The following is a 24898-nucleotide window of genomic DNA, read 5'->3' as shown; positions in this document are numbered from 1 at the left end:
TGACTGTTTGTTTGGTGTTGCGCAAGCCCAGCTTATTCTCCCCAGAGATGGCTTGAATTCGTGTAAATCATTTTTTTATTCTTCTTACTTTGCTTATTTTCATCTGATTACACAATCATGGCGTGGATGATTCCTCAACTTGTAGAGGATAGACTTAGCTCTGCCCTGATACCTCCAACTTTAGACGCAACGGTGAGGGGTGCCACCTTCCGAGAATCGGAGTAGACGGAGAGACTGGGAGACTGCGAACGAGTCGGATCTGGTGAGAGATCCAATTCCTATATTTTTTTATCTCGAATCTACAGCTATATTCCCACAACTTCCGTTGTTTTCTCCACTTCTGCTTTGCTGATACCATCAAAGGTGCCCCGGCACGTGCAACCGCCAGTCCCGACCCGCAACTCCGTCCACTCCGCCACACCTTGCGACAGCAACCGTCTCCGCGCTCTAAATCTCACCCTCTAAACCGGTCGCATCGCGACAACTCTGATCCAGAGGGAATACCATTTCGCACACGACCTCTTGCCTGACCCGCGGAAGCGCTCCCGCCTCCGCGATTCGGCTCTGACAGCCCGAACTTCCCCCCAACCCGAGACCCACGCCCCCCTCGGCCAAAACACAATGCACGACGATGAGCCCTCGTTGAATATACCCTCTCTCCTCACCCTTGCGGTAGTGTCATTCTTCGTCATTCGATGGTTCTTTAACCGCGACGACAGTCCCGCTGGTGCCAGTCGGCCCCGTGGACGTGGCAATGCTGTTGACCCAGCCCAGGTCGAGCAGATCTCCCAGATGTTCCCCCAGTTGAGCACGCGAGACATCATGTGGGATCTTCAGCGCAATGGAGGCAGCGCTGCCGCGACTACGGAGAGGATTCTAACTGGACGGGGACTTGAAACGGTACGTCACACATACCTTGCGCTTGTAGTGCTGTCATTCGGATTCTCGGCACCATACCGCTGAGAGTGTCTTCTTTTCCCTTTGTCTTGACGACTTCTATGCCGATATTTGACCAGAATACTGACAGAGTCTATGTTTAGCCGCCCCCCTCGTTCCAACCTCAGGTCGCAATCCCTTCTACCAATGCCACCGTTCCACAGGCTACGTCAACTGCCACCACCAAGGCTGATGGACAGGACTTGATATCTCGGTATAACCTCAGCTCGAAGATTGTCAGTGAAAAGGACGCGGAGACTTCAACGGCTTCCTCGGCAAGCTCATGGTCTCAGAACAAGGACGAGCGTCAACGCCTCCTACAAAAACGTCGTGATGAGATGATTCTTGCGGCGCGGAGAAAGATGATGCAGAAGAACCAGGATAATCCCCAATAGTGAAGCTATTGCGCGTTAAATAATTTTCCAACCACTCCTTTTCGGCCCTTGATGCTTGATGCAAACTATGGCATTTCCTGTATCAACGTTGCTATCAGCCCTGCCCTCTCCTCTCCTCCTCCCCCTCCTATCCCCAGCGGTATTGTTCCCCGCCTATGTTTTTGTATTAGAGCGCTTTCGCATGATGTATGGTGTTAGGTAAATTGGAACACTTTCGGCTTCACCACCGCTGGTTTATCTTAATGAAAAATCGGGTATATGCGTCTATATACATAAAGTCGTTCGAGTATGAAAGGGGTGTGGGGGAGGGCGGCATTTATCTGCGTTGCACATGCACCTTTAACGCCAAAAAAATGAATAGCCAAACAATAAACATATCCCATGCAGGTTAAAACTCCATGTAGTCCTCTTCTTCCTCGTCCTGGGCACCGTCGTATGCACCATTAGCCCGTTGCTCAGCCATTTGCTCGCGTCGTGCTTGCTCTTTAGACGCGCCAATTTTCCTGGGATACAAGGTTAGTAACTGAATGATACCGGGCGCAAAGCAAAATGAAAATGCAAATTTGCATTTCCGTAGTATCACTGAGATCGACGCCACATACCGGAGATTATCCACTACCCCAGTCAAGAACCCTCGCTCTTCGCCAACTTCCATTGCACCAACACCTGTCAAGGCAACACCCCCACCACCTGTTGCCGCTGCATCGAGGACGTCCGTGCCAGCTCTCATTTTAGCTGAGACGCACTTCACGCAAGTCTTTCAATAATCGCCGGATTTGATCCGGTTCCACGAGGTCATCACTAGCGGACTCGAGCAACATGTTCCCCATCTCGACCCAATGGAAGGGCAATGCGGGCGGATCACGGGACGAAAACCCCTCCGTCTGAGCAGTATTTTGTGGTAAGAATGGCGGCGAGGCATAATATCTATTACCGTCCGGTGTATATTGAGGTCGGGCAGTAGGCGCAAGTCCGTCATCCCGAATGCTGGGTTGGCCGGGCAGCGGGGGAGGAGGGGAGAAGGCATCCCTATAATCTGGGTGTTGGGATTCGACCTCGAGGATCAGGTTGAGAGGTTCGGGGTGTAGCCATGATGGAGGCATAATATTCGCGCGGCGTTGACGTTTGAGGAGCAGTGCGAGCCAGAGGGGGAGGGAGGCGCGTCGTGGAGGGACAAGAGGTTCAATCGGACCCTGTAAAAAAGTCAATTGGTGCTTCTTTCACGAGATCATCATATATATATATATATATATAAAGAGCTTACCCCGAGTAGTTCTAGGCCCTCCAGACGTTGGCGAGGCACCACCGTCACCATCTCCATCTCCGCGAGAAAGCCAATCTCCGAGGGCGTGATGCCCCGCGGCAGAGGAAATGCCATTGGATATTAAAAATGGCGAAGAAACACTCCCAAAGCAAATAGTCCCAGCACAAAAATAGGGCTCTGAGAATTTAATACCCCATGTCTGACTGATTGATGCGGTCAGAGTCGCGAATCGCGCGTATCGATTGTCAAAGTGTGTTTGCGGTGTTTGCAAGCAAATTATACAGTAGCTGTCCCGCGGAACTCTGGAGCTTGCTCTCCTCCCCCCTTCGAAGCTCACCACCTCCTCCCAAATGATGCTTGCTCGTCCCGCGAGATCAGGAGCACAATGAGTCTACGTGAATCGAATCTCAGCCGCGCGGCGCGCTACGCCATTCCCTTCGCTTTAGTCCTCATCGCTGCGTGGAGGACACAGGTCAATGCCACAGTTCCGGAGGCGTATCTGGATGAAGTGTTCCATGTCCCACAGGCTCAGGCCTATTGGGCGCACAAATGGACTCACTGGGACCCAAAGATTACAACACCGCCGGGCTTGTATCTATGGTCATACGTCCTTTGCGCCGCCATGCTCGCCCTCCGCGGGTCTCCGGCGAAACTCGACGTCGCAGCTCTACGTACGACCAATGTCGCCGCGACTGCGGTCTTTCTACCTTGGCGACTGCAGACACTCTTGGATACGGTGCAGAAAGTGCGGAACAACCGGCCCTTCAGCGCGTGGCTCAGTCATACTGTCCTGAACATTTGTCTATTCCCTCCACTGTTTTTCTTCTCGGGCTTATACTATACCGACATTCTCGCTCTATTGGTGGTTATTGAAGCTTATAATTGGGATTTGAAGCGTGTGAATGGAGGCAAATATGGTCCAATCTATGCGCTGGGATTCCTGGTCTTTGGATTGGCTGCTCTGGTTTGCAGACAGACGAATATTTTCTGGGTGTCCGTGTTCTTGGGTGGACTACAGGTCGTTCGTACAGTTCGCCAATCTGCGAAGATTTGTAAATCGTCTGATGTCTCAGCGGTTGTCAAGGGTGGATTCCAAAATGAAGTCTACGACCCGCTCGTTGCGGAAGCCTCCTTGGAAGGTATGTTTGTTTCGTCAACTTGATCGTCTACCATGCTAACATGATACTCATTAGATTACTTCAAAACTGCTCTCTCGCTTGCTGCTGCAAGTCTCAGAAACCCCTTCTCTATCGTTGCCTCGATCATCCCCCACATCATCATCATGGGAGCGTTCGGTGGATTTGTCCTCTGGAACGAGGGCGTTGTGCTGGGACACAAGGAGTTCCACACTGCCGGAATACATTTGGCTCAGATGCTCTATATCTGGCCGTACTTTTTCTTTTTCTCGTGGCCGTTGCTGGTCATCCCCTTGCTCAACCTCATTGCTCCGACTAGCATCCTGCCCAAGTGTCTGAACTACGGATTCCCCGAGAAGCAAAAGAAGCTACCAAGACTCGTGGCTGCTCTAGCCGTCTTGCCGGCGATGCTTGCCATCGTGCATTTCAATACGATCGTGCACCCTTTCACTCTCGCTGATAACCGACACTACGTTTTCTATGTCTTCCGCCTCCTACTCGGAGTACACCCGGCAGTGAAGTACGGTGCAGTCTTGGTATACTTCCTTTGTGGATGGGCCGTCATCTCCGCCTTCGGCTTCTCTATCGTCCTAGCACCACCCCGACTCATGCAGGTTCCTGCGTCCTCGAAGCCCGCCGCACCTGCGCCCAATCCACCTGCTGCCCCTACCGAGGAACCTCAAGGCAACCGGAAAGAGCGTCGCGCCAAGGCGAAAGAGGACAAAGCCACATCCAAGAAGGAGGCTACTTCCAAGAAGGACACCGGGTCCAAGAATAACAAGCAGACTCAGCCTGATCCGCAGTCTCCAGAGGCACTGGCCAAGGTCCAAGAGCACCTCACTCAGCGACAGAATCAACAACCCAATGCCCCCCGGTTAGCTTCGTTCTTGTTTGGCTTGCTACCACCACTTTGTCATTGGTTACTGCCCCTCTTGTCGAGCCGCGCTACTTTATCATTCCTTGGGTGATGTGGCGTCTGCACCTACCGTCCTCCCCGATCCCTGCTATGTTCCGACAGAAACGACCCGAGCAGGAAAGTGAGAAGGCCCGCGCGGATATTATTACCAATGCTCCTAAGTTCTTGGAGACTGTTTGGTTTATCATTATTAATGCTGTGACCGGGTATGTTTTCCTTTACAAGGGCTTTGAATGGCCTCAGGAGCCTGGTAAGATCCAGCGGTTTATGTGGTGATCTTTGGGCTTTTGATTGTTTAGCTTCAAAAGGCTACTGTATATTATTTAGAGGGTGTGATTTCAAAAAATAAAACGTGTCAATATTATCATATAATTTTATATTACTAGTACTACTTTAGTACCTTAGGCTGCTGCTAGTACCTAGTAGTACTTCAAGTTCCAAGCCCTGCCTAGGTGGAGGTTGAAGTCAGGTGCGGGCGGTGCTTCCGAGTCAAGTTGGAGATATATTCCCGAGTTAAGGTGACTTCTACCGTATTCCACCAATTTGAACTGATCCTTCAATCATCAATAAATATTTCAAGTTCGAAATTTGAATGATTTCACAATCAATTCGATCTTGGATTCTACTTCGTCATCCAAACAGCAGAGTTCAAGTTCCGAGTCTTTCCCTGGTGAGGCCTAGTTCGCGACACTTCAGGTTCCGACTGAGGCATCCTTCACCCTTGTCCCATGCTGTGACCAGCAAGATCTCCTGCGATATACGCGGCCTTTCAGCCATGGAGCGCCCGTCCAAAAGAGTACGCGTCTCGTCAGATTCAACGAGAGAAACTCAGGGCCGACCGAGAAGAACCGAGACGCCCTTGAATTCGCTGAACAGGTCCATCTCTCCACCTCTGCGTTCCCAGCCAACCCAGGTAACAGACTCGGATCTCGCATGTCCAGAACTGGTCAATGACAAGCCAGCGACTGGAGACCAGAGACTCGATACCACACGCCGTGCTGGTTCTCCGCGTTACATCCCTTCTCCAGTCCAACTCACTCACATCGCGGATTACCCAGCCTCAAAGGGGTACAATGTCAACGCCGTGAAACTACGTGATATCCTCGGGGACCCCATGATCCGCGAATGCTGGCAGTTCAATTATATGTTCGATGTGGATTTCTTGATGAACCAGTTTGATGAAGATGTCCGAAGACTGGTAACTGTGAAAGTGGTGCATGGATCGTGGAAAAAGGAGTCACCCAATCGAATCATGATCGATGTAGGTTTGCATTTTCCCGAGATCACTTGGATTTGAAATATTAACATGTTCTAGGAAGCATGCTCTCGCCATCCCAATGTTGAACCTATCATTGCTTACATGCCGGATCCCTTTGGGACTCATCATTCAAAGATGATGATTCTCCTTCGCCATGATGATCTAGCTCAGTGAGAAATTGTTGTCTTGGGGTATTGATTGTGTTTCACTAATAAAAAATTCTAGAGTGATCATACATACAGCCAATATGATTCCGGGTGACTGGGCGAACATGACACAAGCAGTATGGCGATCCCCATTACTTCCTCTACAGAGGCAAGGAGATCCATCCTCGGCTCCGACGCAGACCGGCACTGGTACTGGTGCTCGCTTCAAGAGAGATATTCTCGCGTACTTGAAGGCGTATGGCCCTAAGAAAACCGGTCCACTGGTGCAGCAGCTACAGAGCTATGATTTCAAAGCAGTTCGGGCAGCCCTCGTTGCAAGTATACCATCCAGGCAAAAGCCCAGCGAACTGGATTCAGAACAATCCACTCTTTGGGGCTGGCCGGCTCTGAAAGATCTCATGGGGCGAGTGCCCATTCACAAACAGTCAACCGATAATAGTGAAAGTGGGAAACCTCATATTGTCACGCAGGTAGGACTTCCATCATCCCTGTCTTCTATTTGTGTAGACGATGTTAACCTCTTCTAGGTCTCCTCAGTGGCCACCCTTGGCCAAACAGACAAGTGGTTGAAAAATGTATTTTTCAAAGCACTTGCATCGACATCACCGAGCCCCGTCCCAAAATACTCCATTATCTTCCCAACGCCTGACGAAATCCGCCGCTCACTCAACGGCTACTCTTCCGGAGGTTCGATCCACATGAAAACGCAAAGCGCGCCACAGACCAAGCAACTACAGTATATGCGCCCTTATCTCTGCCATTGGGCTGGTGACAGTTCGTCCGACTCAGACACTTCCAAAGACAACCCCCTCAAACAAGACGCTGGGCGCGGTCGTGCTGCACCTCATATCAAGACTTATATTCGATTCTCAAACGCGGAAACGATGGATAGCATTGACTGGGCAATGGTGACATCTGCAAATCTATCTACACAAGCATGGGGCGCAGCGACAAATGCGTACGGCGAAGTGAGAATCCAAAGTTTCGAGATTGGCGTTGTTGTTTGGCCTGAGCTCTTTGCTGATGATTCGGATTCTGTTGCCGGGGGTTTAACATCATCCACATCGACTGGAATGTCTGCTAGGATGACACCGTGTTTCCAACGTGACCTGCCAACTGCGCCTACAGGGAATCCCGGACATCACAATCTACAGACAGTGGTGGGATTCCGTATGCCCTACGACCTTCCGCTGACGCCATATCGCGCCTCTGATGAACCATGGTGTGCAACTGCGTCTCACAGTACGCCTGACTGGAGAGGCATGACCTGGTAGGAAAGATATCGGCCATATTATTTTAACCGTTGCAGCCCAGCTTATGATACGAGGATACTCAACAGACCACTAAGAATGTGGCAACAATAGCGCTCGGTTACCCTCGGCAGCTTTATATACAATATTTGGGGCTGCTATCAATGCAGAATATGAGGTATAATTTATTCGTAGATGCATCGCGTCATTTGTGATTCGAACTCCATAGTGTACCCTTGTCGAGTTGTATTCGATCTTAGGTTCAGCGGCCGTAGTTTCCTCTCCTTCCGTGATGAGCTATACTCATTTAACATTTAGTTAAGGCCCTTGGCGGCGATGAGATCAACGACCTGCTTGATGTAGGCAACCTGGGAGCCCTGGGCGGTGTTTCCTGCCTCGATAACCTTCTCATAGGCACTGAAGAGGTGCTTCTTCTGTAAAATCGCGAAAGCGCATTAGCCAACGATGATCTCTTCGACAATGATACAAGTGGGGAGGAAATAAGAAGAAGAAGAAGAAGAAGAAGCTCAATACATACCACAAGGTCAAACATGCCAGGCTTGTCAACCTTAACACCGTTGCCAATCTTGTAGTGAACGTAGAGGTTGGTCTTCTCGGTGTTATCAGGGGCGGACTGGAGTTCCAGGACCAGCTTCGCGGCGAATTCGAAACCAGCCTTGAGAGCAGCGCTCTGGGCCGGATCCTCAATCTGAGCCTTGTTTCCCTGGGCCTCGGCGGCGGCGTAGGCCTTCTTCAGGTCATCGGTGTTGATTCCGGCAGCGGCCTTCTGGACCTCGGGGGAGTATTGGGCACCGTTCTGGGCGGCCTCGAGGGCGGTGATGAAGGCAGTGAGATCGGACATTGTGGATAGAGCTCCGGTGGAAATTTGGTATGGTAGTGAGGAGTTTGAAGGGGTGGAAGGATTGTTGAGAGTTGGAGAAGCAGACGGTTGAGGAGGGGCTTTGGTGGGGGTTTTGCTGACATGCCCACCCGCCAGTTGATCAAAGCTAGCCCTGGGGTTAGTTTCCATGACAGGAAACCATAGTTGGATAATTGGATCTGCTCTTTTCATACCATCGACATGTGAATTTTAACAATAAAACATTCATTGGATAGAATATACACAATCAAAGACGTATAATTCAACAATTCACTAATCCGTCTGATCCCAACGCCTGCCGATGCAAATGGTGATGCTGGTGCTCGTGGATATCACTCGCTATGCATCAAAAACAAAACATATCAAAGAATACTGCCAGAAATACAAAACACCAAGCGGACATCTAGTAGTCCACTGCCCACCCGTTTTCGGTCAAGAAATGCTCACAGGCGGCCTTAAGTGCATAGTTCGGGCGCAGGTCCTTGACCGTGATCGCAGCCCGGGTAATTGGATCGACACCCGATTTCTCTACATATTTGGTGATGCCGATACGATCAAAGCTGCTTCCAGACGGGGTCATGACAGGGTCATGCATGACTTCAAAGGTAATACCATCGATCAGGTAATCAGGGACATGCTATGAGATCCAGTCAGTCAGTCAGTCCAGTCAGTCAGTACCCCGTCGCCACCACAACCCGGGAAAAAAGGAAACGAATATAAACTTACGCGCTCTTTCACCTCTTCATTCGAAGCAATTCGAAACGCCTCCCGTAAATCATGGATCTTCTTTTCAGAATCCTCCCTCAACGCCCTCTGATCCTCTCCAAACCCAATCTCGCCCAGTTCCCCCGCATCAACCTGTTTCCGCAACTCCGCAACCGAGCGCTCCAAATCCGCCTCGACAAGAGTCTCAATACTCTTCAGTGTTTCATTCATTTCGCGCAGTCGGGACGTCTCCTTCGCAGCCCAGATCTGCTGCTTGGCACGCAGGACTGTCCTCGACAAGTTCTCCGTTTGCGCATTCTTAGAACTCAAGCTGAGCTGGTACGCGTCTACCGCCACATCATATGCCTCTTGGGGCCGTTGAAGACCGAGTAAGGCCTGGGAAAGATAGTAGGAGCTCTTCAATGCCGTAGGATTCTTCTGGCCGTATAGATCGATCGCGGCGCGGGCGTCATGTTCGACCTCGGCCCATTTCGCGAGCTTGATCCGGGTGATCGCGCGATTGGAGAAGAAGGTTGGATCGCGTGGGTTCTTTTGAATACTATTATCAAGGAGAGAGAATTGTTAGCATCTCGCCTTTTCTTCCATGTATATGACATATTCCACTTCTCATTGAGGGTGTGCAGGGATTTGTCATGGGGTATGGGATGTATTTGCCCCCACGCAAATTGGAAGGCGTCTTACGCTTGAGAGAAGTAGTCTTCCGCGCCTAGAAAGTCACCCTGCTTGTAGAGCTCGTTGCCCTTGGTCTTCAGCTCTTGCGCCATTATGCAGCCTGGGAATCCGAGTGTCGGAGGTGTGTAGTCGCGAAAGTGGTTGACGATCGCTGATCAATCAGTTCTCCAGGTGGGGCGGCCCACAGTGCAGCGAAGTTGAGGGATGTATCTCAGTGAAGGAACATGAAGAGCGAGGTCGGAATAAGAAGAAGAATAAATTGATTCTCTTCCTTCCGGGACTCCTGGTCTGTCTGTTGTATAATATTCGACAGGGGACAACAAAGAAGTGAGCAAGTATGTACCTCATGCAGTTGTTGTGGAAGGTTATCGATCCCCGCAGAATGAATGACTCAGCCTGATACTTGCTTGTTACTAAATACTGAACAGCAATCATCCAATGGTTCCATAACCCAGTTGGTTACAGTGTGGTGCTAATAACGCCAAAGTTGTGGGTTATATTTTTGCAAATTGATGTTTCTCCCCTTCAAGCTCCTTTTTTTCACTGTACCCACAACAGTGGAGTAGAAGAACATGGGACATAACCGACAACTGACAAGCCGGGGCGGTATCTCACGCAGTCTTGGTTGCTACCATTTACTTTTTCAAGAACCTGATACCAAGGAAAATTTCGCTAGCATGATGTTTAGTCTTGTCTGAGAATGTATGTCTCTTTTCATACCTACAAACAACTTGAATCAAGGCTGTCTGATTGAACCTAGGAACTTCCAAGGAACATAGTACTATATATCTTAACGCGAGAGAGCAAAACAGAGGAGGATTTGTAAAACTGCGCGTAATTCAAGGTTCAATACATGGATTCAGTTGAAAAACAAAATACTAGTAGTTCCAATGTTGTATTTGTCCTCGCTTCGAGCCTCAGCATAATTTGCACAATCAAATGAATTTTATCCAACCACAAGAGACCCGCAAGCACAATCGTTTCAGCCGGGACCGTTCTCTCCCTCCATTACTCGAACAGGAGGCTCTTCCCCCCAATCATTTCCCTCCGAGCTAAGTCGTAAAGGGGATTTGGCCCCATGGGGCCATACACGAGCCCGTCGTGGCGTTGGGATTGGAAGAGAAGCATTCGCCAAGCTGGGGGGCGACTCCGTAGTTTTAGGCTCCTCTAGGCATTCGAGATGTTAAGACAGGCATTAAACCCTTTGGACCCTGACAAATCTCCAATTTGGACCCCAAATCCTCATCTCGTTTTTTGACCAAGAATTTAGTGCATTGAGCTCGGCAGCCTGGCCAGGCACAGGAACAGGCACCACACGATGAATCTGGAAATTCCCCGAAATGAAGGCCTGCGAGACCGGCGGGCGACGGCAACAAACAGCTACTAGTATAAATATCATTCAGAACTTCCTCGCAAATTCCCCGCTAGCTCTAGTTGAATTCAATTACCAACACTTTCTCTCGGGTAATATCAAAATACCTTGAATAATAATCATGTCCCTCCTCATCGCCGGTTTCTCGCTACTCGCCGCAGCTCAAGCCGCCACCATCCGCCCAGTTGAGGTCTCAGGAGGATGCACCAAGCTCCCAGTCTACGACTCCTCTGCCGGAATTGCCGGACCGTGGGTCGTAACTGTTGACCAGTGCGTGAACACCACCGCCTCCGACAATGCGTGCAGCATGGAAGGATTTGGCAGTGAAGCCGTGTATTTCCTACAGCAGGGAGACACAGGCGTTGAGAGGGGTTATGTAAGTTTTTTTTACTTTCTTTTTCTCTTTCATCCACTCCTTTGAATACCATAAGAAGGCAAAAAATTCTGACTACTCCCCTCTCGCTAGCTCGCAATCGTCGACAAAAACGACATAGCCAAAAGCCCAATCCGCTGCAACGATGCAACAAACTCCTTCGAGTCCTACGTCCCCTCCGGCGTGAGTGGAGACGAATGGAAGAGCGTCAATATCAGCGATTACGCTTATAGTGCCGAGCTCATGTGGGGACTGGGTCAGTATAGTTTGCCCATCCAGGCCTACAATCACTACCAGGATGGGGTTAAGCAGGATGGTATTTTTCTCGGCTCGCATAATGTGACGACTTGGGGGATTCAGATTAATCCTGGTTCGGCGGGGAGTGCTGGGAGATCGTATTGGACTTTGAGATTGTTGGGGCCGAATAGTGCGGATCCTTCTACTGGGAGACCTTTGTATGATGGGGAGTTTCGGACTTTCGTTCGCGTTGATGGGAGTTAAGGGCTCAAGTTTGGGGGATTATAGACGTGGATGATCCTGGAGAATAGGGTACACTGGACATTTATGGAAGGGTGTTAAGGAGTGCCTAGTTTCCTATGGTTATCTAGACAAAGGAAGACGTTGTGCCAATATAGTTGCAGATTTATGCTCAGCTATAGTATCTACCAATTGAGCATTCTGCGGTCCCCACGCACTCTATACTATTATCAGCTATCCGAACATTCACTTGCTACTAGTATTTCACACATTTTCATATTCTCTATTTCCCACATAGATCCTAGTACTTTTTCGTATACACCCGAGTCTTTCATCCCATCCACCTCGTGCATTGATTGGTCGGACGCGTTTCTTCACGGAAAACTGAAGCGGAAAACCTCCCACGATTTTAAGTTGGAGTTCCGGGAACTTTGTGGCACCCAATCTGTGACAATCGACTCCAGATTAGAGCCATGGGTATGTTAAAGTTTACAATATTGTAACCACGCGGCGAGTCGGGGAATTGTTGTGCGGGGTCGAGGCTGATGGTGAAACATTGCTATGGGTTTCCTTGTTACCGCGAGGAAGGCCGAATCCTTTTATAATACTGGCATAATATCTGCGTAAATCAAATTAGATTAGATTGAATTGATTTAGATTGGATTGACGACTCATAAAATCCGAGTCTCACAAATTGTTGTTCCATATTCGTAAGGCCACTAACCCCGGGTGTTAGTTATCTAGTACGCTGCTCAACCCCACTGCCCCGCAGTCCCCCGCAGACTTCAATTTGCCGCGTTCTAGTATTTATTTGCTGCCACGTACAGTTGACAAATGATTTAAATTTAGTCTATAGAATAGAAGAAGATAAGTTTAACTTTCGAATCATACTGTATTGTGAATCTAGATCTACCGACCAAAACAAATCAAACAGCAGAACTCGACAATCGATTCGTGGTATCATGAAGCGCTTGATATGAAAACAAGGTATGTAAAGTGAGTTGCGCAGGTACACCCATCGCAAATCAAAAGAGTGAAGCGACCGAATTACGATCACTACCAATCTCCAGAAAGAAACCAATGCACAAGGCTAGACAATTTCGAGACCCGCAAAGCCGAGGTGAAATCGCGAAGCCCCATAGCTGGCGCAATTGCATCTAAGCAGAGCCAGCGAACTTAGTTTCGTAGTCGGAGATAGCTTGGACCTTAGCAGCAGAGGCGCTGGAAGGGTCGAAGCGGTAGTTGAGCCAGTCGAGAGCGAGCTTCTTAGCAAGCTCGACGCCAATGACGCGCTGGCCCATGCAGAGGACCTGGGCGTCGTTGCTCAGGATGGAGCGCTCCACGGAGAAAGGGTCGTGGGCAGTAACGGCCCGGATGCCGGGAACCTTGTTGGCAGCGATGGCGACGCCGAGACCAGTGCCGCAGATGAAGAGGCCGCGGTCAGCCTTGCCGGCCTTGATCTGCAGGGCGCCCTCGACGGCGGGGTGAGGGTAGGCGGTCTTATCGGAGGAGGAGTTGACGCCGACGTCGGAAATGGAGGCGACGAGGGGGCTCTTTTCGAGGACGGCCTTGATGGCGTCCTTGTATGGGACACCGGCCTCGTCGCAGGCCATGACGATACGGAGGGGAGGAGCAGACATTATGGTAGAGTATAGATAGGTGGATGGGTGGATGGATGAAGGATCGGGTTGGATCTTGGAGATGATAGGGGAACAATTGAATGGTTGGATTTCGCCTTCCACGAAGCCAGGGCCATCCAGGGGCCCTTTTATATTTGGGGGAGTCTCATCGCTTGCCGTGCAACGCATTTCCCCGGGTGGTGGAGACGGGTTGATGGAGCCAATCCTTGCATTTGGGAAGGACCATCTTGGGTTCTAGTTCCACCATGCATTGGCACGAATGATGGGCAACCTTGATACAATCTTGTCGGAGGTGGGGGGAAGGCAGTATGCCCCGCCATAGCGTCATGGCTGGGGAATGAGGAGATGTGAGTGGGCGGGGAGAGTGGCAGCCGCCCAAAACCGGATGGTGAGGTACTCCTGGTTACTCTTGGTTACTGCTGGTTACTATACTATACACGAGGCGGTACCTCGTATTACCGAACACCCGGGCAGCCATGAACATGAATGTGAAGATGAATGTGAACATTGATAACTAGCAGCTGAAAATCGATATGAATTAGAATTACTTCGATCTGAAGAACAGCCATCGATGTCACCAAAGCCACCAGCTGCAGCCCTCATCGGTGAGCGAGGGCATTGACCAGGCATTGACTCCGAGGCGCTAGGACCGTGCGACACGCCGAGCAAAGCCAAAGACAAAGAGGGGTCTAGAGTCAAGGGTCAAGGGTAGGGTCGGGATGAAGCCATCCGGTTACGCTTGACTTGCCTTGAGGGAATTGTGTTTAGGCAACCAAGCCGACATGGTCCCGGCCCCTGAGGCCCTGGATAGTAACAGGGCATATCCCCTCTGTATACTTTGATGATATGGTTCTGAATACAGTATGAAATATAGAATATCCAACTAGTAGATCCTCTTTACGGAGTAAATGATGTAAGTTCCACCCCTGGAAGCCAGCCCATTTGTACATCAGTCTCCATTTCCATCGGCTCCGGCCATTTCACCTGCATCGCTCATCCCCCACTGTTCTGGCGACTCCACCGAACGTTGGCTCGAGTATCCCGCTAGAGTACGAGTAGGTTTCGAAACTTACATACTTACCTTCTGTGAATTGCACGGTCGTATGTACTCCGGAGGAACCATGGGCGAGGCTATGCAGGTGGGTGAATGTGTATGTAGATCGAGTGTCAAGCCCTGGAGTGTATGCACTCCCCAGGTAACGTTGGGTCTGGCCAGGCCAGATGTACGAGTATGCGCGAATATCCTCAGCTTTTCCCGTAACCGGTTTTATTTTTACCTAGGCAATTCCCATTCCCCATTCCCCATTCCCCACTGCGCCTATTTGCTGGCTGGTACATACGTAACCCTTCCTAATCTTCCAAGTATTACTTCTCGTCTGTCTTGTTTCTATCAACCCCTTCTACAGTATACTTCGGGTTCCTATCCACTCCATACATAGTACTCCAAGCCCGCACCAACGTCTAGCCCAGTCTCCACAGTGTCCCGTTCATCTCATGATTTCACTTTAGCCTCAAAACACCGTGACATCACTCGATCTGATCCATCCTGGTAAGCAGGGAACGGTCCTCGTCTTGAGTGCAGCCAGTCGGCCGCTAATGCGTGTGCGGGATGGGCGCTGACGCCTCCTCCCTCCACAGAAATACTCGGGAAACCAAGAGAAAAAAAAAACATCTCAACTTTCACAACCCTCCCGTATTCTAAAGTTCCCAAGGACACTTGTTCTCTTCTCCGTCAAAGTTCAAGTTCCGAATTGAGGGGGACATTCACGCACCGACCCACTGTTGTCCTGCCCGAGTCCGGGGGAAACTCCACTCTGTATTGAATCTTTTGAATCTGCTCCCCTACTCTTTCTACTCTCACTACATTCCACACACATACACACACCTACATCATGGCACTAACTACCTACCCCGTGCTACCGGAGAAGCTTCTCCTCATCTCCCTCAAGATGTACTTTACCCCCCAGCGCACCCTCGACTACGTCCGCGGCCTCCTAGACCCCGCCAATGAAATCGTGCGGCCGGAGAACCGCTCGAAGCTCCTCCTCGCCCTGATCCCAGACTTCCTCACCATCTGGCCCTGCGCCGACATAATCAGAGAATACGAGAGTAAGCTTTCAGCTTCTGGAACCTCCGTCTCACCACCTCCATTCCTCCTCGGCGCTCAGGACTGCATGTGGGAGGAATCCGGCGCCTACACCGGAGAAGTCTCCCCAGCCTCCATCCGCTCTCTGGGCTGCTCAATCGTCGAGCTAGGCCATGCCGAGCGTCGCGCTATCTTCGGCGAGACAGATGAACAGACTGCACGCAAGGCTGCCGCCACCAGTGCACAGGGTATGGTACCCCTCGTCTGTATCGGTGAATTGACTGCCCCGGGCGCGGTGGCGTCTCAAGCTGTCGGCCAGGCTGTCTCCGAGTGTGCTGTTCTTGTGAACGCGGTGCTGAATGCCATCCCCGCTGATGCACCCGTGATCTTTGCCTACGAGCCTGTGTGGGCTATTGGACAGCCCAAGCCTGCTGGTGTCGATCACGTTGCTGCGGTCGTGGAGGGCATTCGCGGGGTGATTGGGTCGCGACCCGGTACTGCGCGGGTTCTGTACGGCGGCAGCGCTGGTCCTGGACTCTGGGGCGAGGGCGGACTGGGCAAGGCTGTTGATGGAATGTTCCTGGGTCGATTTGCGCATGAGATTGGCGGTGTGCGCAAGGTTGTCCGTGAGGTGGAGGAGAGTCTGGGTGTTGCGGTCTAAGCCATTGCCATTGCCACGCCTAAGTGACAAAAACCATTTACCGATCGGTAGCTTCGGCCATTCCATTCCGTTCCATTCCTCATGAAGATATCACGAAACAATGACTACAGTACCATTGCATCTCACACCTCTACTCTACCAACATGATCCGGTCTGGCCTGGCCTGGCCTGACCATCGGTATTGTGGTTTCGCATCATACACTATACCGTCACCGTTATACCACACAACAACCAACAACGTACCAGTTTAGAAACCAGCTCCTAAACCCCACGGAATGGGTCTAAACAGGGGGACACGAGCTTTCTGAGCCTGCATCCAGCAAAGCAATTGGGTCTATTTGGCCTCATTTGTGGGTCGGAGGGGCTGTCGCTGCATCTCCGAGCAAAGCAGACCCAAACCCTGTCGAAGCTGAGCAGCTCCCGGGAAGCCTATCTGGGGGATCCCGTTGTCGATGGATCCCACTTCTCCACCAGATCCATGCACCACAATGGAGTCATGGAGAAACCGACTGGAGAAAAGTGGGTTGGATATTTGATCCACATCCATCGACCTCGCGACGCGGGTTTCCCCCACGACATTTCATTTTTTGATGTGCCCCGCTCCTGTCACGCGGTCAATCAGAGATTTAGTTCTTAAGAGCACTCTATGCCTACGAGTATCCATTTTTAGATCGGGGTTGCTCCGATGGTTGTCTATGACTTTTTTTTGTTTTTCAGCCGCCCTCACCCTTCAATTCAAGTGCCTTTTTTCATCATTTGCTGTGTGTCAATGATGTGGTTGGAATGTCATAGACTGAGGGGCAAGAGTCCACTGTGGACTCGACTCCATTTCTTTCCTTCCCCATTGTTCTGATCGAGTAACCCGAGCACAGCGATTGGCGATCTGTGTGCTTTCTACGGCTTTGCCTGAGTAGGCAAGAATTGGCCCTGGACTCGGACTCGGACATCGGAGAAGTTGTTGCCATCGACCGGCTTCTCTCCGCGCCTCGTGCCGAGCTCGGGTATCGGTCGACAAAATGCGCCCACCAAATAGAGTGCCGTCACGATGGAACCTATCTTTTCGAAATAGAGCTAAACTAACCGGAGCGAATATTCTCGAATTGTTCATTGCATGAATCAGAAGCGTGCGTGTAATATCAATTCACCATGACAATAAAAATACTACAGTAGTAATATAGGGAGCAAAAATAATACATCAAGTTACTCATGAAATGCTGAATATTCCTACCATATGCTATGTACAAAACTACTGTAAATCATCCAATCTATTGCCTGAGGCTCTCCATTTTTTCCAAAAGAACTTGAGCTTGCAGCTCCCACCACACCGCTTCATTTCTTCTGCAGCTCCTCACGCAGCTCCTGCTTCACCCGCGTCACCGTTCCAATACCACCATAAACAACACCAGTATACATCATAGCGACCGAAGCACCAGCCTCAAGAGCCTGACGAGCCTCGCGACCATTAGTGATACCACCAGAAGCGAATATCACCTTACGAGCGAGCTGGTCAGCAACAGCAGGTGCCGAACCTTCCTCGGAAGACTCAGCCTGAGACGGGGGACCCTGGTCCAACATGGCGCGGTAACGGGCAATCAGAGGAATAGAGCGGTCAAAGAGCTGCGGACCAGAATAACCACCGGTCTCCTTGAGAGTGCTCGCCTCCTTCTCCGGTAGAGCGAAGCCCTTGGGCTGCGGGTCGGGCCGGCGGTTAGTCGTGTTGCCGACGATCACACCGTCAACGCCAGAGTTCCAAACCGCCTCACAGATACCGGAGACCTGCTCGTTCGAGTCTTCATCCGGACTAACCTTGACCATGACACGGGGCTTGGTCTTACGGTCGACGGCCTTGGCTGCGCCCACAACGGCGGTCAGAATGGCTGTTAGCGGGGCGGCGGCTTGTAGGTCACGCAGGCCGGGGGTGTTGGGGCTGGAGACGTTCACGACGAGGATATCGGCGTATTTGGCCACGCGGTCGACGCAGTAGACGTAGTCGCGTGCGATAGCGTCGATATCGCCATCCGGCGTGAGCTTGTTCTTAGCAACCTGTACGGCGAGGAGTTTGCCGGGAATAAGACTGCCCGGAGGAACGTTTGCTTCGCCGTCAAGGACGTGCTGCTCGGATTCTTCGTGCGCGCCGAGTCCCGCGGAGTAGGCGAAGTCTTGCACGCGCTGCTTCAGAACTTCGGCCATGTGGTCTGCGCCGAGGGAGTTGAGGCCGTAGCGGTTGATCATGGCGTGTTGAGAGGGTAGACGGAAGACACGCGGCTTGGGGTTGCCCTCTTGTGGGAGGGGGGTGGTACCGCCGACTTCAACGATGCCACAGCCAATGTCGAACAGGACGTCCGGGATGTCGGCGTGCTTGTCCAGACCGGCAGAGATACCGATGGGGTTGTTGATCTTGTAGCCGAAGACCTGATAAATCTCGCGTTAGTATGTCACGTCGATCGATCATGTCTAATGAGATGAGTATTTCCCACCTCAGTAGCCAAAGCCCCATCACCATCCTGGTCACCACGTTCCCTCGGGTGCAGACCAAAACGGTAAAGCAGCTTCAACGCATCAACACCAACATGATGCGCCTCCTCAGCATCAGGATAAACGAGTCGAATAAGAGGAACGACCGCATAGCGGTGGGCGCTAGCCCTTGTATCAGTTCCGTAGATATATCCAGCCAACAGCACCAAAGCCAACGAAGTACCGTAAAGACCCTTTCTAGAACGACGAGCAGCCTTCTTAGGAATCCCCTTCGGGGCCTCCTTCGCCGCATCCTTGGCAGCTTCCTTCACGGCCTCGGTGGCCGGTGCCGAATCCGACGCATATCGCAAGATGCTGGGCACACGATCGGCCCGGTTCGGCTGTAGGGCCGGTCGTTGGCACCAGCGGGATGCGGGGAGTGAGCGAGCCCGAAGGCTGGTCCTCCACGCGATTGAGGCGGAACTCGACGTCATTTGGGCTGGAGGTGGGATTGGTGCTTAATTGGCCTTCCTCGCCGGGTGCGCGCCGGATTAGACCTGTTTGATGGGTTAGTTAGTTTTGCTTGAAGATCTTGGATGCACTGTGCCGGGGGCTGTAATTCAGGTTGATGGGTGCAATGGTGAAATGGAAGCTTGTAACAATCCCTCTGAGGTTCCGCGGGCACGAATTGACCGACAATCGGGGGACGACTCACTGTTATGGCTTGATCCGAGGTTCTGCAGTGCCCTTGCAGATCCGAAGATTGGACGGAATCGGAGAATCGGAGGCGCGATGTCGCGGGCGGTGAAGGAGGGCGGCTCCGATGAAGTATGCGAGCGAATTGCCAGGGCAATGGTAAGTTCTTTTAGAAGCTTAATATTTTGAATTGCAGATAATTTCGGTTACTTTTCAATTATCTTATGGTTTTCTATTTATTTGGAGTCTAGATGTATGAAGCAACGGGGGTTTATACTATAACTTCAATTTTTGTTTGCGAGGAGGTTGTGGACTCGGAGGAATGCATAAACTACTGGATTCAAGACAACTCGGTAAAATTTATGCCGGGTAGATACTAGAAATCTTTATGGAGTTTTCATGTTGTAGATATTTATTGTTTGGTTGTGAAATCGCGCTTAAAATTCAGATGGAGAGTAACTAAGCCTCTACTCATTCGACCAGTCGGGCTTCTTCTTCTCTGCGAAAGCAGTCATACCTGTGAAATCTGTTAGAAAATTTCCCTTTGAAGAACAATTGTCACGATCCAAGCCGAATAGGAATAGATACGTACCGATCTTCTGGTCCTTGCTTCCAAACAAGGAGTGGAACAAACGACGTTCATATTCGACACCCTCACGAAGCGACAACTCTTGGCTCTTGTTGACGACCTCTTTGCCAGCAATAACAGAGACACGGCCGTAGCCGGCAATGGTCTCTGCGGTCTTGAGAGCAGTAGCTAGAAGCTCGTCCTTCCCGCCGTCGATCACCTGGGCGGCGACACCCCACTCACCAGCTTCCTTGCCACTGAAGTTCTTACCGGTGAGAATAAGCTCCATCGCCTTGCTCTTGCCGACAGCTCGGGTAAGACGCTGCGAGCCACCCGCGCCGGGAATAGTACCCAGCTTGATCTCCGGTTGTCCGAAAGTCGCGTTCGCGGTGCAGTAAAGGATGTCGCACATCAGGGCCAGCTCGCAACCGCCGCCAAGAGCATAGCCGGAGACAGCTGCAATGACGGGCTTGCGGATTGCGTTGGCGAGGTGGGACCAGGGAGCGATGAAGTTATCGGAGTAGGCAGCGGCGAAGCTGAGGGGAGCCATTTCCTTGATGTCGGCGCCGGCTAGGATGTGTGAGTTAATGCTTCTCGAATAGACTGTCGGGAGCTTTGTTGCATACCAGCGAATGCCTTCTCACTTCCGGTGATGATGATTGCACCGATGTCCTTGTCGTTGTCGTACTTGCTCAGTGCATCGTTAAGCTCCTTGAAGAGAGGGCTGGACAGGGCGTTCAGAGCCTTCGGTCGGTTCAGGGTGACTATCACGAGTCAGTAATTCTGTATGTAGAAACATGCGCCGGGAACTCCTACTGAGACCAACTCCGGGCTTCGGGGTCTCGGTGAGGATGTGCTCATAGCTCGGGCCAGAGGAATACGGGCGCACGCGAGCCAGGTAGGAGCTCAGAGGGACGGCGGTCCGAGAAGTAGCCAAGCGGGCACAGCGACGAGCAAACATAGCGATTGAAAACAGCAATCACGATTAAGGTAGGATTGACGGGCAGGGTAGAAAGGAGAGATTGCTGAACGGAGCCTATGATGTATGATGTATGAAGCTCCCCGCAACCGAGAAAGGGCCGAAGTTAACCGTCCCGAGGCCCATGTGGCTGAGTAAGCAGGTCTCCACTCTCGCTGAAGATGTATAGAATGAGAGATGTGAGAGATGTGAGAGATGGCAGAAGGGTTTGTCCATTTTCCAAGCATCTGAAGAAAATTCTGACTAGAAGATGGGCTATTTTACCAACATGAACGATCAGGGGGGCCCCGAGTCTTTCTATATAAGACCATTCGCACTTTCGATAAGTATACATTGTTCTATCTCAGTATAGGCATTGTTGATGATTCATCGTTTGTAACCCCTCGAGTTGCTATATCTTATATTGATATATTCAACTACTATATTCACTACAGCTTGGAAGACAAGGCCCTGGGAGAGACACGTACAATATATGAGCGGGAAATGTCGGCCAACGAGCGACACCCCGCGAGCGCCATTGTGTGCAGGAATTCTGCCTTGAGAATATTGAAGACTTTGCTCGCCCCTTATTCTGTGAATATCTCTCGTGGTCAAGTCATTGACCAGGATGCACTCATAACGGCATTGAAAACCCCAGTACAGGAGGGTGGTTTGAGGGCTGCCGCGCTCGACGTAACAGATCCGGAGCCTCTTCCAAAGGGACACGAGCTGTGGTCACTCCCCAATGTGACTTTAACCCTTCATAGAAGTGGGGTGAGTAGCCGGAGCCGTGAGCGTTTCCTGCAGGTATTGGAAGCCAATCTTGAACGCTGGGACGAAGGTCGGGAACTTCTGAATGTTGTGTCCAAGAACAAAGGCTACTGATAGACATAGCGCACGAGTAAATATGTTACTCGATTGAGATTATTTCTAGTTCAAGTTTCTCGCCACATTGTATCTTGCATATCACAGCTAGTACAAATCTCACTATTCTCAGTGGTCAAATCCTAATAGTTTCGAGATCTATTACAACACTGTTTTCAGATGACTATATAGTAAGATCTGTGAAACAGTACCTTGGTAGCTATTGTAGTAGCAGATTCAGTAACTACTTTTGTGTCGAATCATACTACTACTGGTATATTTCGGAAATCGCATTAATGCTCCAACTAAGAATGAGCTGCCCACCGAGCCATAATGCAACAGCAAGCCTATAGCCGAGCGAACGGCGGAAAATATTCGACTTTTTCGGGATGAGCCCTGCCTTCCAAGCCAATCGGGGTATCATTCACCCAGTCTCACCCTTGCTTGAAATGCGGGGAAGCCAATATGCCGCCAGGCTTAGTTTGCATATATGAGCGTGGATCCATGAATATTACCGAGTCTCCCACAGCAAGACCTACAGGTAATTGCATAAAATGTGGAGACATAAATTTCGAGGAAAGCTCCTTGTTGCTGCAATCACAGGTAGAATTACCCATCTGAGGTCTTTTTCTCAACTGACATATTGTTCCTGCAGCATGTACATCTCAAGGCTTTTTTCTGTTTGGTTACGATCAAGGTTTGTCAAACACAATATCAACTTGAAATTCTCTATCGAAGACTGATCATGATAGGCGTGATGAGTGGTATCGTTGGCGCTGAAAATTGATTTGGAATGAACTTCCATCAGCATGATGCGAACATGCAGGGAAATATCACGTCATTATACAATGTTCGTTCTTTTCCGCATTGAGATTTTCTTCGCCTTCAAATGCGCTGTTTCTTATCTCATACATTATAGGTCGGTTGTGTGGTCGGCTGCTTGTTCTGCTTTTTTATCACTGAAGGATTTGGCCGACGGAGAATGATCATGCTAGGCGGTGGTGTTATGATACTTGGAACTATCCTTCTTGCCTCGGCAACCACCGTTGGTCAACTCATCGCTGGCCGGGTTGTTACCGGACTTGTAGCTACCAACCTTGGAATGATATAGAAACAGGCATTGACTAATTAATCTAGGGGGGACGGGATCAGCTGCGCTACAGTACCTGCATATCTCAGTGAATGCGCACCGGCGAAGTAGCGCGGATCTATTCTTTCAATTCAAGCGCTTGTCGGTATTGTCGGAATGTGTATCGGTGAGAGATTCAACGATGCCTTCTCGAGACTGAACTGACACTCCTTTAAGCTTACTGGCTCGACTATGGGACTAGCACTTATACGACCTCTTTCCAGTGACGATTTCCCTTGGCATTTCAAGGGCTATTTGCATTTTGCTTAGTTATTCAAGTTATTGGGCTTCCTGAATCACCACGGTGGCTGGCTTCCCGAGGCCGTTCTGAAGAAGCGCTATCGGTTATTGGTGCACTCGAAGACCTTCCGGATGAGCATGAGCAAGTCCAGAGAACTCTATTGGAGATCCAAACTGCGATAGAAATGGAGTCTGGGCAGGGTCATTTCCGATACCGAGAGCTTTTTACCATGGGGAAACTACAAAAGGGAAGACGCACAGTTCTAACGATATTCATCATGGTGATGCAACAGTTCACAGGGGCTAACATGATGTGAGTAAATCAATTTTTTTTCTTGCAGCTTGGTAACTTATTTGACAGCAACTACTACGCTCCCGTCGTATACCAGCAAACAATGAATCTTTCTAGGCATAGATCTCTTATCCTTGGATCCTGCACGGGGTTTTCTTACCTGGCGGGTTAGGTTATAGCCTTGTTTGATACTGACAAGTATGGCCGGCGACCCGTCCTTATGTGTCGCGATGGCAGATGAAGAGGTAACGACGGCAGTGGCTGGGAAGATGGTCGTAAAGGTGCTATTGCTGATAATCTCTGTGGCGTTGACTAAAGAAGCCAGCGCTGTCAGGGCAGACAGAAGGAGTAGGTTTTCTCTCCGACCCATGTTGTTAATGGCAAAGACAGAATAACATTTGAAATGAGTGTAAATTGACAGGGCACTTGGCAGTGGGGTTGTCTATCCTTGATATTTACGACCTATTCCCTTGCTCGCTAGGAAAGCCCATGTTATTGAGCAGAGTAGGTTATTTCAGTACCTTCAGCATGGCAATACTTAGCGCCGAACTGCTGGCGTGCCATCTAGACTCAAAGAAATCAATAGTGCCAAAAGGCCCCACAGCGCACGCCTCGGTCACTCGCTGGTCATCGGAAGAATTAAGTACAAGGCCAGTTAAATCGTGGGGTTCAATCAAGATTTCAGGGAAAACAAAAGTGGAGCCCACCTTCCCCTCGGAGAGGCTGGTGTTTAATCACAACCTTGGCAGCGAGATGTCATTCAGAGACAAGAAGAGGGTAAAGAGAGAAGATTAGCGAACTTACTCTGTCGTTGCTGAATGGAAGGATCGGCGTAAGAGAAGAGGTGCGTATAGATGCGGTTTACTTCCAGCCAATCGAATTAGGTTGGTACCTTGCATGAGCCGTGGTTGACACACGCAAACCATGTGGTGGATGTTATCTATACAAACGAGCCTTACGAATAATGAGGGACCAGGAAATTTAAGCAAGGCCTGGTCGGGCTTTTAGGAGCCAAATCGATGAATCTCTTCTGTTTGTTTGGCAGGAATTTTCGCTTGAGTATATATGACCCTGCTCTTTACTTCGAATACTCTACTCCTCCCCAATATGATCTCTCGAGCAACTCAAATCTTGAAAAATTGGATAATCGGAAGCCACTACATACACTATGAAACCAAATACATTATTTGAATTTTGGATAATGGTGAATATGCTGAGATCGAGTCAAACATTTCGCTCGAGCCTCAATGGCTATCGTGGCTGTGGCTGTGCTATGTGGCTGGAGCAGATGATTATGTAAACTGACATATTGAGGCTGTGCATATCACGTGCCTTCCGGGGGCGTCATCTGCAATGTGATTGGCGGAGGGCCAAGGGACACTTTGCTCCTGTTTCGTTTTCCAGAACAAGCCACTGCATTCAGCACTGCGATCTGCGACTGCCTGGATCCTCTCGACTCTCGACTCTCGACTCTTTCTCCTTCATCCT

The 24898-nt window shown here is 50.4% G+C and overlaps 13 protein-coding genes across 13 annotated transcripts; 6 read left to right on the top strand and 7 right to left on the bottom strand.

Annotated features, from left to right (window-relative positions):
• Positions 1 to 621: 621 nt before the first annotated feature.
• Positions 622 to 1331, top strand: N7509_002026 (CUE domain-containing protein; the record flags this gene model as incomplete). The annotated part of the gene is made up of 2 exons (XM_056626663.1): positions 622 to 900; positions 1041 to 1331. The coding sequence occupies 2 exons, from the start codon at positions 622 to 624 to the stop codon at positions 1329 to 1331; spliced, it is 570 nt and encodes a 189-aa protein (XP_056492458.1).
• Positions 1332 to 1719: 388 nt separating this feature from the next.
• On the bottom strand, positions 1720 to 2709 carry psf2 (DNA replication protein PSF2; the record flags this gene model as incomplete). Its single annotated transcript, XM_056626662.1, has 4 exons — positions 1720 to 1834; positions 1934 to 2030; positions 2083 to 2524; positions 2596 to 2709. 4 exons carry the CDS (start codon positions 2707 to 2709, stop codon positions 1720 to 1722), a joined length of 768 nt encoding a protein of 255 aa, XP_056492457.1.
• Positions 2710 to 2980: 271 nt separating this feature from the next.
• Positions 2981 to 4699, top strand: alg10 (dolichyl-P-Glc:Glc(2)Man(9)GlcNAc(2)-PP-dolichol alpha-1,2- glucosyltransferase; the record flags this gene model as incomplete). Its single annotated transcript, XM_056626661.1, has 2 exons — positions 2981 to 3734; positions 3789 to 4699. 2 exons carry the CDS (start codon positions 2981 to 2983, stop codon positions 4697 to 4699), a joined length of 1665 nt encoding a protein of 554 aa, XP_056492456.1.
• Positions 4700 to 5422: 723 nt separating this feature from the next.
• On the top strand, positions 5423 to 7346 carry N7509_002023 (tyrosyl-DNA phosphodiesterase 1; the record flags this gene model as incomplete). The annotated part of the gene is made up of 4 exons (XM_056626660.1): positions 5423 to 5908; positions 5963 to 6075; positions 6131 to 6542; positions 6600 to 7346. The coding sequence occupies 4 exons, from the start codon at positions 5423 to 5425 to the stop codon at positions 7344 to 7346; spliced, it is 1758 nt and encodes a 585-aa protein (XP_056492455.1).
• A 290-nt stretch (positions 7347 to 7636) lies between these two features.
• N7509_002022 (uncharacterized protein) lies at positions 7637 to 8184 on the bottom strand (the record flags this gene model as incomplete). Its single annotated transcript, XM_056626659.1, has 2 exons — positions 7637 to 7756; positions 7861 to 8184. The coding sequence occupies 2 exons, from the start codon at positions 8182 to 8184 to the stop codon at positions 7637 to 7639; spliced, it is 444 nt and encodes a 147-aa protein (XP_056492454.1).
• Positions 8185 to 8605: 421 nt separating this feature from the next.
• N7509_002021 (putative U-box domain protein) lies at positions 8606 to 9692 on the bottom strand (the record flags this gene model as incomplete). The annotated part of the gene is made up of 3 exons (XM_056626658.1): positions 8606 to 8839; positions 8929 to 9466; positions 9610 to 9692. 3 exons carry the CDS (start codon positions 9690 to 9692, stop codon positions 8606 to 8608), a joined length of 855 nt encoding a protein of 284 aa, XP_056492453.1.
• A 1401-nt stretch (positions 9693 to 11093) lies between these two features.
• On the top strand, positions 11094 to 11846 carry N7509_002020 (uncharacterized protein; the record flags this gene model as incomplete). The annotated part of the gene is made up of 2 exons (XM_056626657.1): positions 11094 to 11348; positions 11439 to 11846. The coding sequence occupies 2 exons, from the start codon at positions 11094 to 11096 to the stop codon at positions 11844 to 11846; spliced, it is 663 nt and encodes a 220-aa protein (XP_056492452.1).
• A 1133-nt stretch (positions 11847 to 12979) lies between these two features.
• N7509_002019 (RpiB/LacA/LacB family sugar-phosphate isomerase) lies at positions 12980 to 13462 on the bottom strand (the record flags this gene model as incomplete). The annotated part of the gene is made up of 1 exon (XM_056626656.1): positions 12980 to 13462. One exon carries the CDS (start codon positions 13460 to 13462, stop codon positions 12980 to 12982), a length of 483 nt encoding a protein of 160 aa, XP_056492451.1.
• Positions 13463 to 15354: 1892 nt separating this feature from the next.
• N7509_002018 (triose-phosphate isomerase) lies at positions 15355 to 16209 on the top strand (the record flags this gene model as incomplete). Its single annotated transcript, XM_056626655.1, has 1 exon — positions 15355 to 16209. One exon carries the CDS (start codon positions 15355 to 15357, stop codon positions 16207 to 16209), a length of 855 nt encoding a protein of 284 aa, XP_056492450.1.
• Positions 16210 to 17538: 1329 nt separating this feature from the next.
• On the bottom strand, positions 17539 to 19157 carry N7509_002017 (dihydroorotate dehydrogenase 2; the record flags this gene model as incomplete). Its single annotated transcript, XM_056626654.1, has 2 exons — positions 17539 to 18621; positions 18687 to 19157. 2 exons carry the CDS (start codon positions 19155 to 19157, stop codon positions 17539 to 17541), a joined length of 1554 nt encoding a protein of 517 aa, XP_056492449.1.
• Positions 19158 to 19826: 669 nt separating this feature from the next.
• On the bottom strand, positions 19827 to 20888 carry echA (enoyl-CoA hydratase echA; the record flags this gene model as incomplete). Its single annotated transcript, XM_056626653.1, has 4 exons — positions 19827 to 19876; positions 19952 to 20497; positions 20554 to 20691; positions 20744 to 20888. The coding sequence occupies 4 exons, from the start codon at positions 20886 to 20888 to the stop codon at positions 19827 to 19829; spliced, it is 879 nt and encodes a 292-aa protein (XP_056492448.1).
• Positions 20889 to 21174: 286 nt separating this feature from the next.
• Positions 21175 to 21770, top strand: N7509_002015 (uncharacterized protein; the record flags this gene model as incomplete). The annotated part of the gene is made up of 2 exons (XM_056626652.1): positions 21175 to 21232; positions 21259 to 21770. 2 exons carry the CDS (start codon positions 21175 to 21177, stop codon positions 21768 to 21770), a joined length of 570 nt encoding a protein of 189 aa, XP_056492447.1.
• A 1446-nt stretch (positions 21771 to 23216) lies between these two features.
• N7509_002014 (uncharacterized protein) lies at positions 23217 to 23780 on the bottom strand (the record flags this gene model as incomplete). Its single annotated transcript, XM_056626651.1, has 2 exons — positions 23217 to 23276; positions 23571 to 23780. 2 exons carry the CDS (start codon positions 23778 to 23780, stop codon positions 23217 to 23219), a joined length of 270 nt encoding a protein of 89 aa, XP_056492446.1.
• Positions 23781 to 24898: the final 1118 nt, after the last annotated feature.

Source organism: Penicillium cosmopolitanum, assembly GCF_028827165.1.
Source record: "Penicillium cosmopolitanum strain IBT 29677 chromosome Unknown utg000004l:1.0-4361866.0:1.0-4365735.0, whole genome shotgun sequence".
Classification (NCBI taxonomy): domain Eukaryota; kingdom Fungi; phylum Ascomycota; class Eurotiomycetes; order Eurotiales; family Aspergillaceae; genus Penicillium; species Penicillium cosmopolitanum.
This window is presented reverse-complemented; position numbering and strand designations above follow the sequence as displayed.